At 36.8% G+C, this 16,374-nt stretch overlaps 1 protein-coding gene and 2 pseudogenes across 1 annotated transcript; 1 reads left to right on the forward strand and 2 right to left on the reverse strand.

The window, feature by feature from the left end:
* Positions 1–5,477: 5,477 nt before the first annotated feature.
* LOC133734524 (peroxidase N-like) lies at positions 5,478–7,007 on the reverse strand (annotated as a pseudogene).
* A 1,251-nt stretch (positions 7,008–8,258) lies between these two features.
* On the reverse strand, positions 8,259–9,748 carry LOC133728083 (uncharacterized). Its single transcript, XM_062155492.1, has 4 exons — positions 9,541–9,748; positions 9,235–9,413; positions 8,873–9,072; positions 8,259–8,790 (listed from the first exon to the last, which is right to left on the reverse strand). Exons 1-4 carry the CDS (start codon positions 9,746–9,748, stop codon positions 8,259–8,261), a joined length of 1,119 nt encoding a protein of 372 aa, XP_062011476.1.
* Positions 9,749–11,450: 1,702 nt separating this feature from the next.
* LOC133734521 (probable plastid-lipid-associated protein 12, chloroplastic) lies at positions 11,451–14,355 on the forward strand (annotated as a pseudogene).
* Positions 14,356–16,374: the final 2,019 nt, after the last annotated feature.

The following is a 16,374-nucleotide window of genomic DNA, read 5'->3' on the forward strand; positions in this document are numbered from 1 at the left end:
GATTACTACTGTTTATCCAACTGTTCAGATATCAAAATAGCCATTCACACAAACAAGTTTATTTTGTCAAACCGTGTGATGTTCTAGCTGAGCTCAGATGTATAACTGAATACATGGGCATTGATTAAAAAGAATCAAATTAGCTATCTATTTGAGTTAGTCATAGCCATGCAAATTGATATTATTGCATATTATCTATCTCTTTGAGTTAGTCATAGCCATGTAAATTGATATTATTGCATGGTAGAAGACTTGGACTGTACAGAGTAAATTACCCCAAAAATGATATTTCATCCATTTTTTTAATAGGATCCACTTCGTCCAAGCTAGCCTCTCAAATTTGACTGCCATTACACTTCCTGAAACTCAATTAATTAGCCAATTTATGAAATGTGTTCGCCAGTCAAGTAATTTTGAAGTATCTTTATTTACTTTCTCATAAATAAAGTTGAACTTTGATGAGCTTATATAATTGTTTGGCTCCAAAACCAGGTGGCTTGCAAACTGTCTCTTTGAGCGTGTGATTGCGCAGGCGTGCCAGCACCGTGGGGTGCAGTCGTCGGGGTAGTCCCTTGACCTGACTTCTTCTTCAAGCGACCGTGGACGAGGAGAGCACCAACCTCGTCACGGGGTTCTTCTCTAGCCTTCCGGAGAAGGACTTCTTGCCTTACTGGGTAAGGGCTTTGGTTGTGGTCTCTTGCGTTCACCAAATCGATACTTAGTGTTGTAGACTAAGCAGAGCAATCACTGGGAAGTTGGGAGAAGCACGGGGTTGCGCTAAAGCGTGACTCTAGCTTCGCTGGGTGCGAGGGCGTTACCCTTGCTTCGCTGGAAGTAACAATGGCGGTTGCGCTTGCAGTCGGCTCGCTGGGAGACTGGGACTGGAAGTACGGTCGCCGGGTTGATCTGGTGATGCTAGCAGTCGGCTCGCTGGGAGACTGGGACTGTATCGCGGTCACCGGGGTTCAACGAGGTTGAAGGTTCGCTCCCGGGAGGCTTTGTAATCGCTGGGATTGATTGATTTGAGAGAGGTGTTTTCTCTGTCCTTGAAACCTGGTAAATATACCTAGGGTTTCGACTGCTCCTTGTCGTAGAAGGATTATTGACTGGAGTTTCCTAGTCAATCTCTATTACTTGATTCCAATAGGACTTCGCTCTCCTCATGGATTCCGGAATAGGCGGAGTTGAAACCCAAAACCAAGTATGTTTATTTTTGGGCCGCAGGTATCGGCCCGCTGCGCTAGATCCACTGAAGGATATTGCCAAAATTACTTTTGGGCTCAAACAATAATTATAGATAGTTTCGTGATTTAGGATATTGATTTAGTCTTTAGAGCAGTATACTATACAGAAAAGATTTAAGGCTTGATAAGAAATTTATACATATATGTCTGCGTGTGAAGAGTCGATCAGGAATTTGTGCTCTCAAAACCGCTCCTTAATTAGTTTTATTTGAGAACTTCTCATTGTTAACGTCAGAGATGTGGATTATAGCTAGACAGAGACACAGAGTTTAAGTAAACAATACATAAAAATGAGAAGAAAAAATGTTCTTGTGATTATATCAATTTATGATTAGTTGAGAACTCGGATTTGTTTTGTAGATGGCTGACTACTCGGCTTTATCCATAGTGTATCTATTTTCAATTCGTTTTATTCTTTGTAGTCATTAGAACAGATCGAATATGTTAGGGGAATCATATTTTAAATATCATCTAGAAATGATTTTATGTTCCAAGACGTGGTATAGAAACTAATTAACTTATCAGAAGGGTTCTATTAAACAATATACATTATAAGGTATATCTTCTGTGGTACCTAGATTGACAATTCACGGTATTCACCTAGTACAGCTCTAAATATGTTCACCCTAGTACAAATCCTTATTGCATAATGTGAATTACTTGTATTGATAATTAATAATACCATGACTAGTTTTTTTTTGGCAATAATACCTTGACTAGTTCGAAAGCTTAATTTTAGGAGGTTTGTAGGCTTGTAACTGAACATTTATGCATGCATGGAGCCAATAAAGAATAAGGGCAATGATATAGGGCCTCAATGAGGCCTAAGATTTGTGGCCTCAATCCTAGGTGTCAAGTCATGTCACCTATACACCTCATTAATTTGTCAAATCATGTCATGTCATTCTTGAATAAAAAGACTATCTTATCCTTTCAAAATCTAATGGCTCTAAATTATTTTAGTTTTCTTCTAGAAAAAATATATTATTTTATTTTTTCCTTTTTTTATTATATATATATAATTCGTCTTAAAAAATTTATATTTATATATTTTTGTGAATATATATATATATATATATATATATATATATATATATATGTTGTTGAATATATAACGGCTCTAAATTATTTTGACTTTCTTCTAAAAAAAATATTGTTTGGTTTTTTTTCCTTTCTTTCTTTTTCATTATTTTGGATTTTTTTTCATTATACATATTCAAAAAAAAGTATGGGTGTATATATATATATATATATATATATATATATATATATATATATAATTCGTCCAAAAAATTTATATATTTTCGATGGAGAATTAATGTGGTGTATATATATATATATTAATATCGTAATAATAATCCATGAAATCTGGTAAATTGAAGTAATATTTAAATCTTTTAATAAATAAATTGAATAAAATTAATGGAAGATTAGTTACCTTACATTAACAAGTTAATTTTAAAAGTCAAAAATTAAATTGGATTCACAAAAATTGAAAGAAAATGTATTTAAATCGTAATTTTAACTCATAAAATCTGGTGATTGAAAACCTAGATATCTAAATTGATTGGGAAGTTGATATCTGAAAAGAAATTGCTTAATATGGAATACAATATATTGCACATGAGGAAATTAATTTTTGAAAGTATACTTGTTTTGTTGATCCCAAATTTTTCAATAGACAATAATGATTTTTAAATGTGAATGATAGCTTCTATTTTAGTGTAAATATGTCATTAGAAAAAGTTCCCAGTGAACTCTACTTGTTCATTATTAGCTACTTAGTACTTTTTTGTTCGTATAAGACATGTTAGTACTTAGCTGACTTTCAATTTCAATGTGAATGATATATGGCTTCAATTTTAGTGTGAATATGTTATTAGGGAAAGATTCCCCGTTGAACTTTACTATTGGCTACTTAGTACTTACTTGTTCGTGCAAGACACACTAGCTTATTTTAAGTTTCAATGGATGATGGCTTCTATTTTAGTGTGAATATGCCATTCGGGAAAGGTCTCCAGTAAACTTTACTGGCTCATTATTAGCTACTTAGTACTTATTGTTCGTGTAAGACATGCTAGCTAACTTTAAATTTCAGTGTGGATGATGACTTCTATTTTAGTGTAATTATGTCATTAGGAAAAGGTCCCCAGTGAACTTTACTAGCTCATTATTAGCTACTTAGTACTTATTTGTTACTGTAAGACAATGTGGATAATGACTTCTATTTTAGTGTAATTATGCCATTAGGAAAAGATCCTCAGTAAACTTTACTAGCTCATCATTGGCTACTTAATACTTACTTGTTCGTGCAAGACATGTTAGCTATTTCAGTTTCAGTAGATGATGGCTTCTATTTAAGTGTGAATATGCCATTAGGTAAAGGTCTCCAGTGAACTCTACTAGCTCATCATTGGCTACTTAATACTTACTTGTTCGTGCAAGACATGTTAGCTCTTTCAGTTTCAGTAGATGATAGCTTCTATTTAAGTGTGAATATGCCATTAGGTAAAGGTCTCTAGTGAACTCTACTAGCTCATCATTGGCTACTCAGTACTTATTTGTTACTGTAAGACATGTTAGCTGACTTTAAATTTCAGTGTGGATGATGATTTCTATTTCAGTGTAAATATGCCATTAGGGAAAAGTCCCCAGTAAACTTTACTGGCTCATTATTAGCTACTTATTACTTATTTGTTCGTGTAAGACATGTTAGCTGACTTTAATGTTAATGTGGACGATGACTTCTATTTTACACCTTCCTTAATTGCACTTTTTCTTTGATTATTGCTGTGTTATACACCTATTGTTCATTGAATTTCTACATAGTATTAATAACATTATGATTGTTTTTTCATGTAAAAATAAATGAACAGTTGTATTAATGAAGTCTCACTTGACCTTTAAAGAACACTTCCTAATGTTGCGTTTGGATGAGACAATATTAAATTATCGAGAAATTTTGAAATGATGGAATCTAGAATTTTATCAATTCAATTTATTAATGATATTTTCTTACCTCTTCAATTACCAGATTTCATAGGTTTTAATTACGATTTCAATACATTTTCTTTCCATTTTTGTGGATCCAATTTAATTTTTGACTTTTATAATTAACTTGTTTTTTTTTTAAATAAGGGCCAGTACGGCTGCCCTCAAGCTTTTACCATTAATGAAACCATAGAATACGCACTAATAGTCTAATTAACTTGTTAGTGTAAGGTAAACTAATCTTCCATTAATTTTATTAAATTCATTTATTAAAAGAGTTGAATATTACTTCAATTTACCAAATTTGATGGGTTATAATTAAGATATTAATATATTTTCTTTCCATTTTTGTGAAATCAATTTTAAATTTGACTTTTTTTTTAATCAATTTTTTTTTAAAATTTTGTGGGTTAGAATTATGAAATTAATATATATATATATATATATATATATATATATATATATATATATATATATATATATTATACCATATTAATTCTACATCGAATATATATATAAATTTTTCTGTACCATATTATTTTCCTAAAAAATAATAGCTTGCATACTTTGAAACTTTAGAGAAAAACAAGGAAACACTGTTCTTGTTTGACAGTAGGCGATCATCGACATCGTTAGATTATGATGTTCCTGGAGTAACCAAAACTTGAGTTAGTCATGTTGGCCAGGTCAAATCACACTTTCTTTCTTTTTGTTTTTTAGTAGAACTGATCGACAAATCTTATTGAAGCTCAAGGGAGAACTGTCCTGCACCAATTCTTTCATATATGGTGTTGATTTTTGGGTAGTTCATTGCGGATGAAATCACAAACAAAAGAAAGATAGATATCTCACTATTACAAGCTTCCAATCTAAATTATTATTAGCAGCTACTTCTTTAAGATAAAACTCGGTCTAAATTGGTGACGGGTCTATTTCAAACTTCTATTGGACTAGCTATATATAGGCCGGTGATATTGATATTGAGATAGAATTAGTAGGAGTAAGTCACTCTCATCACATGCATACAAACCCCAGATTCTTTTGTACATGCATGGTCTAATTTTACCGATTTTCTTTTGTTCGGGATGAAGGATGACAATCTTGGTGCATGTTAATAGTGCATATATATGACTGATGAAGTCTCATTTGATAAATCAGACCATTATGCTCTCATGAATTTGGTCACAGGATCGAACATGGAGCGCGCGCGCGCACACATTATTGCTTAATTGATGGAAAGTCACTAATTTACTTTCTTTCTCAAGGCATTATTAACTGAAAGTTACATGTGGAAAGTGAAACTACTTAGTTCTGACTACATGCAACTTTTTTGACTGCGTGCCAATTATTCAAGAATTAACAACCCTGCAGTTCTTTCTTATCTCTCCAGCAGACCCTGTGAGTGGACCTATACTTCCCATTTTGATCATAGAATTAGCAAAATCTGTCAGGAAAAGGTTGGAACTAGAGCTATAGCTTTGGACCAAGCTCTTGGTACTTGTTGTATCGGCTAAATCACTAGAAAATAAAATCTGGTCAGAACCGAGAAGGCCCTTTCCGGTGAGCAAGTTCTGTAAGTAAAGGTTGTCGAATAAATCTCTAGAGTTCCGATCAAGAGCCGCAGTGTTGTTTCCGTCGCTGGTCACAGGGCATAGGTTCTGTAGATCAGTTGCCATACTTGAATCTAACGTGCAACCACCTGTTTCTTCGAAGTTGAACAATCTGTTGCTGAAAGTTGCACACCTTGCTAACCCAATTGTATGAGCTCCTACAAATCATTGAATCCATTAAGCGACAAACTTAGTGGCCAAATTATCCAAGTACGTATGCTACTTCTGTCCTATCCCTAATCCATAGTGGCATGGCCATTAGATACGTCTAGAAGCTAAGCCCGTTAACTACGTCGCAGCTAGCATCAATCACGTGTGTGTGTGTGTGTCTCCACACTTGTAATATATATACCTGATAAGGCTACCACGTCTGTGACATTTAGGCCTACAGTGGCGAACTTGGAAATGATGGCATCAAGTGTGTCAAATGGAGAAGGAAGCCCAACATTTGCTCCTGTCTGGTTTGCCACAAACCCGTTTCTTCTTCCCAGCAAAACTTTCCATGAATTTCCTCCACTCTACAGTTACATGTACATGTACGTTCAAAGTTATATGACATGTTTATATTTCGATCTTTGGTCAGGTAACAGTAACACTGAGGATCCTATAAGTGTTAATTAATTAACTTACTAAGACCACAGAATCTCGGGCAGCTATGGTTAGTATATCAGCACAAGAAACAACTCCACTACATGCACTCTCCACGGAGCTCTTGATTGCATCGATAACTTCAAACCCTCTCGCTGAATTCACGTTCGGAAAGGCAGACTTCTCACCATCAGGTAAATCGAGTAGTATCGACGCATCACAACCCTAGATTTCAAATAAGAAAACAGAGTGATATATATTGAGTTCCATAATAGTATTTCTAACTACTGAAAGTACTCACGTTGACAAAGCAGTCGTGGAAGTGAAGCCGAAGCAAAGAAGCAGCCATTCGCATTTCGGATTTGATAGCAAACCTCTGTCCGGACGATTTTGAGAAGATTTGGACATGTTTGCTGGTAGAAATCCGTACTCAATTGGGCTTTCACAACCGAACTCAATGCAAATAAGATCATAACTACCAAAAAACAACGACGAAGATGAATGAAACTGCTGAATGACCTTTTCATGGCTACACTCAAGGGTATGAGACACTCTAATTAGTGTTGATATATCTGCTTAAGGGGTAGTTAAGCAATTTATAGACAAGATCATTCGAGAAATAGCAATTGTTTAGTCATACAATATAGTACAAATTAATAAGCTATTCTAGTGCCTGTGAATGATGTAAGGCGGCTGCACCTAGTGCTTGCCGGAACTGAGAGAAATGCACTGAGCTAGAGAAGTAGTAATGTTAATCAGCAATATGACAAAAGATTAGTGCTTTTAATAATACCGACATTGGATCAATAGCTCAAAAGAATGGTGGCCTAAAGCTTATCAACTGGCCATTTCCATGTACTTAACTCCCTAAACCCTAATTAATTAGCACTTAATCACACTAGCTAGCTATATAATGCCTTCCAAATAAGAGAAATTAGTCAATGCTTTTCTCGCTACCACGTACATCGGCGCAAGATCAAATTGTGCACGCATTAAGATTTTTAAAGAATAAAATGTTCAATTTGACAACTTACAAAATTTTAAAATTTTGTCTTTCCTTAATTTTTCTTGATTTGACCTCCACCCTGAACGGTCCAAACACGAAGATATGGAGAACGGATATCAAGACACCCATCTAAAATAAGACAACAGAAGAAAGCCAGCCAAAATCCAAAGAAAGTTAATTAAGTACCAAAACCCAAACTCCATGGATCAGAATGAATCCACAACAAGCACTGCTAGTAATACAGACATCTCATACATTTTCTTTTGGCAAACGAAGAAATTTATTAGATAAAAAAGATAGCACCTAAAGGGGGACATGAAGCCAAGAACCCTGAGAAGAAACAATAAAATCAAAATGCAACTAAAACATAAGCGAAATTAAGCAGAGCCAAGCCAATTGAATCAAATATCAAAATGCACAATGGGCGCCCGATTGCGGGTAGGGTAAGGGTCTCATTAATCTCTTTTGGTCTTTGATTTGTTATTTTGAGACTTTGGGAGAGACTTAAGAAGACCTAAACTCTGGAAGATTTTCATCTTTCAGAGTTGTATCACCCTCATCAAACCAGGAACACATAGGACTTATCTCAACCCGAGTGTAAGTATAATGACCAAGGGGTTCCTCATTTTCCAAATCACCAGCAGAATTTAGCTTGATGAGCACTAAATTCTACCAAAAGAAGAATCCACATTTTTTGTGCCAACCAAAGTGTCATCGCACTCTCCAACTATTTCTTGCTCAACTACAACAATGCTCTCGCCTTGCTGCATTTGAGCAATAATCTCAAAACTATTACAAGAGGAAATATTGGCATTAGCATTACCTAGAGAGTTTGTTGGAACTGAACTTGCAATTGAGTTTGTTGGCTCCTAAACCATCATCGCCATCATCAAGCTGATTAATAATTCCCTTGCCAAGATGGCTAGCACTTTGATCCTCTAACTGTAGGGAAGAACTTTGTGGATTTCCTAGAGTAGCATGCTTCATGATGGGCTCTAAGTCTTTAGGAACACTAGGCTCATTCATTACAATATTAGCTAAGCATTTAATATGCTCAATAGCAACCCTTTCAAAGGCTTCATTAACCAAAGCAACATACGGGTTGTTGTCAACTAGATTCGTTACAATTTGTGATGTACTAACCACCATATCTGCTTGAATCAAAGGCTCCTGAATAACGGTGTTAGTAACAGTTTGTTCATCAACAACCTTATTCACCTCAACTACACCATTTTGAATAATTGAAAGATCATCCCCTTCATTGGAAGTACAATGAATTTCTCTATACTCCTGACAGCTGACGCATAACTTTGCATTGTTTCTTGTCCCGATGAGAATGTGTCTTAGGAACCTGCTTTTGCAATAGTCTACAGCGACCCATAGAGTGACCAATGACCCCGCAATTGGATCACTTATCTGGCAAATTTTCATACCGAATCTCCACTGGAAAACAAAAAGACTCATTTTCAACCATAACCGAGGTAGGGAGATCAATAGCTAAATCCACATCAACTAAGACACGAGAGTAGTAACCAAAATGACTTTCCTTCGCTGTCCTATCAAGTTGTAAAGGAGTACCTACACTCGAGCTATCTCCATAAGGAGGTGAGGATCTATGCCGGTGAGGTGTGACCTGTTGGTAAATTATAATTTTAACATTGTAAATGTCATAGGTTCGATTCTCACTGGCATATGTAAGGATGGGGTGGGCTAATAGGTTTTTTTTTTAAAAAAAAAACAAAAAAAGGTGAGGATGCCAGTAATCCTAGCTCAACCACAAAATTTGAATCCAAACCTGCGCATGAGTTTGGGGCATGACATCACTAGGCTTGAAGTTCGGCTTCCATTCAGAGAGACAAAAGATGCCACTAACAAGAGTGCATGTACCCCCTCCCCAGATGCGTCGCATGTCCTCTTCAGTGCTAAAGTGAATATCAAAATAACCCTTTCCGAGAGGAACTAAACGCTTGGGCCCTGAGGGTCTCCATAAACTCAAGAGTCACTTTAAGATAAACTATCTTCAGAGGAACCGTACCCTTTCTCAATAATAATCTCCTAATGAGGTTTGTGCAAAAAGATTTCAGTTGCTCTTGATATATGCCGTCATTAATCTTGACATAGATCTTATCCCCACGAACCAATGGGGCTGTCAATTCACTGAGGTTGATGGAAGACTTGACGGAGTCAGAAACGGTGAAGGCAAAGGTCTTGACTTCAAAATGAGGCATAGGAACAGAGGCATCTGGGACGCTGTGGGACAAACTCCACTGGCAAGCATTTGCCCTAGATCTATCGAAAGGGTTCTGCATCTCAAACTTACAGCGGTACCATGGCGTGAAACGAATGTGGAACGGAGGCTAGGGCTACTGCTGTGGCAAACCCTAGATGCTTTGTGTTTTTTCGATGGGAGGGATACGATACTGTACTCGATCCTCCTTAATTAGTGAGGGAGGGGCGAAGGACTGAGAGAGGTTCACCCAATAATAATGGTTTTCAAAAGACATATTTTACTTATACAAATTTTTTAAAAGCTACATGTATATGTATGAAAGACAACTTATACAGATAATTGAGTTTAATTAATATAACTGAATCCCCTGGCATAATTGTGTGAGTTGAGCATTAGTGCCCTCTATTCCTCTTGCAAGAACACGGAAAAGCAATCTGTGCGTGCACTATAAGTAAAGGCCTTATTTTATTTTATTTTATTATTTTTTTTTTTTGGAGGTAGGGCCAAACGGCTGCCCTTAAGGTATAACCATTAATAAAACCATAGAATACATGGGGGATATAGTGCCTAAACCCCAAATTATAATAAATAATAAGAGAACGTCCCGAAATAATATCAGGAGTCTCTACTAATCATGTGTATTCTAATACACATCAATTAGCAAAGAGTGCACAACTAGCTACTCTATTTGCTTTACAATTTTGGCGACATACCGGAAAGATAATGTTCACGCGAAGCCATAATACACTAAAACCAACTTTCCCACTATGTTGCCATCAAAAAATAAATGTGGTGACACTTAGGCCACGTTTGGTTCGCGGAAAGTAAGCATCAGGAAAAGAAACTTGTTCCTTTTTTGCGTTTGGGATGCAAAAGGAAAGGATTTAGGAAAGGAAAATATGGAGGAAAGTGGTTCCTTCCAAACCCCAAAGGAATCAGTTTCTCCCCTTCTTTCCTTGCATTTATTAATCACAACATATTATTTTATTATTACATTATTTGCAAACTTTTTAACAATTTTCCTGATAATTTTCCTTACATTACCAAACATTGGAATGAAAAAGTTCTTGGGAAATTTCATTTCCCTTCCCATGAGAAAGACAAAGGAATTATTTTCTTTTTTGTGAACCAAACGAGGCCTTAGTTTTATTTTGCCACTAGGAGACTGCGACCATTTGACAATGCAAGAAACTCGTTGCCGTCCTAGGCCAAACGCAACACTCATAAAGTGTACAAACTGAGACGATGCCCGCCTCGCCCTATTATCCTAAGTAGGAATTTATTAACAGCTAAAAGTCAGCTAAAAATAAAAAGCAAAAAGTAACTCCATGAAATACTAAAAGATAAACATAAGCTAAAGCAAACAAATGATAAATAGACAAGCAAGGCCCAAATGGGTCCAGGCCCAAAATCAAGCCGAGTGCTGGTTTCAGAAGCGCACTAGCAATGGTCCAGGCATGCCCAGCACTAAGTCACCACCATGCACGCACCACCCTTGCCGGATCACCTCCAGTGGTCGACCACCGTCGCTCCACATATATCTAAGAAAAACTTATTTCACATATTTTTAAATCCCGTAAGTAATTGTTGTTTTGCGAGTAGTGAAGCCCCACTATTTGTTTTACCAATAAAATATCACTAGTAATTTCTGGCGCCAATTCGTCGCGGACAAAGTAAACAGAATCCCAATCCCATTCGGGACGTGTCTGATCCAAAACACTCCACGTGGCAACACTAAGATATTAATCAGAGCAAGTAAAACCTGAGCTTCAACCTCTTCTTCTTCTTTCTTCAATGGCTCTCAGAGCTCACACAGTGACGTCAGCACCGACCTTCCATTCCCGCCAATTCCAAAGGCCCACATTCCTGCCCACAACTACTCTTCGCTTCAGAAACTCTTCATCAACCCGAACGAACTCTCTCACCGCCGAACAAGTTTCGTTCACGGAGGAAGAGAACTCCCTCGTCGAAGCCCTCATCGGAATCCAACGCCGTCGTTTCGCTGCGGTTCTCATCTTGTATTAACTTTCTTGGCTTTAAAGAATTAATCTTTTTTTAAAAAAAAAAAATTAATTGCAGGAGGTTGAGAGTGCAGTGAAGGTTCTTGAAGCTCCTGCAAGGAGTTCCTCAGCCGGTTAGGTTTTGATTTCGGTTTCAAATTCTGTTAAAACGATGCCGTTTTTGGTTTTGTGTGTAATGTATATGTAGGTGTAATAATGCAGACAAGCTCGAGTTTGATTGAAGGGAGGTGGCAATTGATGTTTACTACAAGACCTGGAACTGCCTCTCCAATCCAAGTATGATCTGCGAAATTGAAGTTCCAATTTTTTACGTGTTGTTTTGAATATTGTTATTGAAAGTTGGCCTAAGTTTGGATCAAATTTTGTTTATCAAGTAAAACGTGGTTCACGTATGTGTGAAGATATGGATGTTTGTAATGGACACCGAAATTGAAAACAAGAACTTTCGTGTGTACTAATCTGTAGGTGATCAGAATTAGGATATCAAGTACTAATCTGTACTTGGTTTCACTCTGTGGTGATGTTTGCTTGATGCTTGAGTAATTTGCAGAGAACATTTGTGGGGGTGGACTTCTTTAGTGTATTTCAGGAGGTTTATCTTCAGACAAAGGATCAGCGTGTATCTAATATTGTAAAGTTCTCTGATGCGATAGGTGAGCTAAAAGTAGAGGTATGACGTTGCTGTCCCCAACTGCCAAATACTTTTCATTTGGGTGTTATAAAAAATTGGGTTTTCTTCTCACTTATGTTCTTACTCTTTTGTTCTTGCACAGGCAGAAGCATCAATTAAAGATGGAAAGCGGATACTGTTTCGATTCGACAAAGCAGCTTTTTCGTTTAAATTTTTACCACTTAAGGTTCCATATCCAGTGCCATTCAGACTTCTTGGAGATGAGGCAAAGGGTTGGTTGGATACCACATATCTGTCCCAATCTGGCAATCTTCGTATCTCAAGAGGAAATAAGGTAATAGGGACTTGAATATCTAGCACACTCCATATTCTAACTCTCTCTACTGCTTTATTTTATCTGACCATATAGTGAGATATAATTACTTAAAACTAAAATTGAGTTGCTTCTAGCTAAGAATATCGACAAATAACTTTGTAGTGCAGGGAACAACATTTGTTCTGCAAAAGAAAGCTGAACCTAGGCAAAGACTATTGTCAATCATCTCTACTGGTACAGGAGTTAAAGAGGTAATATTTGTGAATCCAAATGTTTACTTTGTATGTCAAAGCAAGTTTTCTTTGCTAATATGGTTTCTGGCGACCATATTAATACTGCAGGCAATCGAGGAGTTTATCTCCTTAAATCAAAATATAGGTGAATTGGAACTCCAAGAGGGAGAATGGAAAATGGTTTGGAGTTCACAGGTAATCTGATGATATATAGTCTTTGATGTCGTCTATTTACTAAGTAATAGAGGAAGATAAAGAATTCCCATTTTTTTTTACCAGAAAGTTTGGAGCAGGCAGTGAGAGACATAAGTTTGTACTGTTCAAGATTCTGAGACCTGTACTTAGCTGATCATGTGATGAATTATTCTTGCATTATTGTGAAACCAAACATGGCTTGCCTTTTGTTCAAGCAACAACATTAGTCTATATAAGAATGCAAACTGTTACATATGAAATTTGCTTTTTTTTTTTTTTTACATTTTGTCCCACCATGGTAGTTAATGTTAACTCGTACCTTTGTATGTGGCAGGAAGAGACGGATAGTTGGCTCGAGAATGCTGCCAATGGTCTTATGGGCACACAAGTAAGTGAAAACTTGTAGCTGTTATGGTTTTCAACAGATTTTGAGTTTCAACTTGCTTAATATATTTAGAATCTGAATGGAATTATTTCGGTTGGATACTTTCTCAAAATTTCTTAATGCTGTGATTATAGATTGTCAAGGGAAATGAACAAATAAAGTTTGTGGTTGACGCTTTCCTTGGGCTCAAGTTCTCCATATCTGGAACCCTTGTGTAAGTTTCTTGTTGCTTGCAATAGTGGTATTGTGTACACTTTGCAGAGTAAATCTGTCACCTTGCCCAAATAGGAGACTTACAATGAAACATTTTCGTATTTTGTACACTTTGCAGCAAATCTGGCTCCCGCACTTATGATGTTACAATGGATGATGCAGCCATCATTGGCGGTGGCTTTGGATATCCCCTAGAAGAGCTAGGAAGCAAGTTTGAACTAGAATTGCTGTAAGATATCTAATCCATTATACATAAAAGTATATACAAGATTTTGATTTGCTGGCTTAAGTGATTTAACATGACAATGTATGTTGCAGATATAGCGATGACAAGATCAGAATTAGCCGGGGATATAATAAAATACTCTTTGTGCATATACGAACTGATGGTTTGAAACAGAAATAGTAAGGGCAACCAAATGCGACAGATCGAAGATCCAATTTCTAGTGATATAAATTTTGCTTTTGGTGGGTGCTACTCTGTATTTGTCAAAACGAAAGCATAGCAAGTAAGCAACTTGATCGGGAATGGAAACCATCACCTCATGTGTTTGTTAAATGGAATCATTGCAAGAAGTTTATATATTGCAACTCCAGAAACAAAGTTTACATCTGGTAATTACTTTTGACATGATTTTCTCCGTTAATTGTTGTTTTCCCTATGTACCATCTAATGTAATTCTATTGAGAGATGGAGTTGCAATTGACCAAATGGTATATGAAATGTAATTATTTTCCCATGTCGGCAATCTGAGCATCAGGTCTTGTTTTTAGCATCTGATTTTCCTCAGCTCGTGTATTATGCATTTGATTTATTCAGACACCGAAGATCTAGTTGGAGATGGCCCGAAATTTTACTTCCAGAGTGGTTCACTTGCCGCAGGGTTGTCGATAAGAAAGGACGGCAAGTATGTGAATTTAGAATTGATTTTCCTGGAAATTTCAAATGGGAGGACAAAGGATTAGCTTTCTGTGCTCAAACTGTTGTTTCTGGGCCTACGAGATTATATTTCACAATCTACATTAACGGTGTATGCATCATTGAACCATCCCAAAAGACGGAAGACTTCATGTGGAGGAGATTGTCAGGTGGTTCTTTGTGGTTGTACTATATGCCATTTGATACTATAATAAAACGGCTGAGTGAGAGTGGGTCACCGCCACCTTCCGTGCGTCTGGTTAAGTTCAAAATTGAAGGGAGCCTGGTGCGAAGCTGCGGAGTCCACGTAGTAATGCCAGAGGATGAAGGCCAATTTGTAAATGATTGTCAAAGGATTCCACCGTTTTCCAGAAGAGAGCTGAAGAGACTGACTCCTACTACGATGCTGAAGATCGACTAACTGTTTGATAGTAAGTCCTTCAGAGGGATATTGGTTTCTTCGACTCTCATAGTTTTGAGTGGTGGACTCTGTTTTGAGCTTAATCTGATCATGATCGTCAAGAGACTCGACTGTTTGAGGATCCTCTTCACCGACCCCTTCAGTCAGTAAGTTATTTTCAGTGTCTTTAGAATGTATGTGATCTTTGAAACCTGTGAATTATTATTTTCTTTGTGGAATTCAGAACCAGGCAAGCCATCCCTCCACCACATATGGAGTAATGTTTATCCCGTGGACGAATCTCGCCACACTTATCACTCAAGAACGACTGCTATCTCAGGGCAAGAGGATTATCTACTTAATTGACAAGCATGTACAAAGGTGGACATCTGCTTTCAAAGAGGACTTTTGCATTCTTGGTAGTTTGCCGCAATGGATACATCCATATGTTGATTAACTCAGTTCTCGGTATGTAGTTATGTACACCATTATTCTCCGTCTTGTAAGATCTTGAGTTCCTCTTTGCTTTTAATGGTATAGAGGTTTTCCAGTCCTCTTGGCACTTAAAGTTACTTGGTTGGCGTTAATGATTTGAGATGGTTGAGTGCTTGAGTTGATATTATCTTATTATGGCAATTTTCTTACCTTCATGTAGGATGCTACAGCTTAGGCCCGGGAAATTTTACGTTGCCAAAACAAAGAAAATGTGGGCTGTTATGATATGCTCCTGTGGAGGAAGGGATCTGGTGCTGACACTAATTGGGGTATACATTCTATAGGTCTTTGCTTTGAATTTGCCATATATTCTATATATAAACTCTGGAAGGTGAATTCTAATTAACAAGCTTGTCATGCAAGTGTGAAAATCTATGGAGGCTAGTTTTGAGAGGTCCTATGTGTATATATTCCTTTCCAGTTCTATTGCTGCAAAGAAACACCTTGATCATGTACTACCAATCTAGATGCATGTATAACAAGTGGTTTAGTTAAAGTCTTGCTTTTTGCGCCTATCTTTGTAACTTTTGTTTTTTGTTGACTAGGTACTAAACCTGATGCTTTGTTGGTCTGAAGGAGAGCTGAGAATTTGATGAAACTTGATGGTCATGATATATATTGCTCCAGACAGGTAATTGTTTCTTCTAGAGCTCTACGTTTGGTTAGTGAATTAGCATTGACAGTGGACTTCTTTTGTATTCTCAGGAGAAATTTGTATCTCTGAGCATGATTGAAGGTTGGACAACATGTGTTTGACATTGTGAAGCTGCTGCCTTTGAACTACATCTTATGATTGACTAGAGTTAATTAACAAGTCCTTTAGTGCTAAATTAAATTTCAGAAGTCATAACAGAGAAGCAGCTAGTTCTAAAAGTACTTTTGTGCTTAGCTAGCTAG

This window comes from Rosa rugosa, chromosome 2 (assembly GCF_958449725.1).
Source record: "Rosa rugosa chromosome 2, drRosRugo1.1, whole genome shotgun sequence".
Classification (NCBI taxonomy): Eukaryota; Viridiplantae; Streptophyta; class Magnoliopsida; order Rosales; family Rosaceae; genus Rosa; species Rosa rugosa.

Bases quoted from the DNA above. Each gene is read 5' to 3' on its own strand.
- LOC133728083 (XM_062155492.1), bottom strand. From the start codon at position 9,748: ATGCAGAACCCTTTCGATAGATCTAGGGCAAATGCTTGCCAGTGGAGT. The intron at 9,414-9,540 runs GCATATATCAAG...GGAGACCCTCAG, and splicing joins CTATGTCAAGATTAATGACG to GGCCCAAGCGTTTAGTTCCT. The intron at 9,073-9,234 runs GTTTGGATTCAA...ATTTACCAACAG, and splicing joins TGCCCCAAACTCATGCGCAG to GTCACACCTCACCGGCATAG.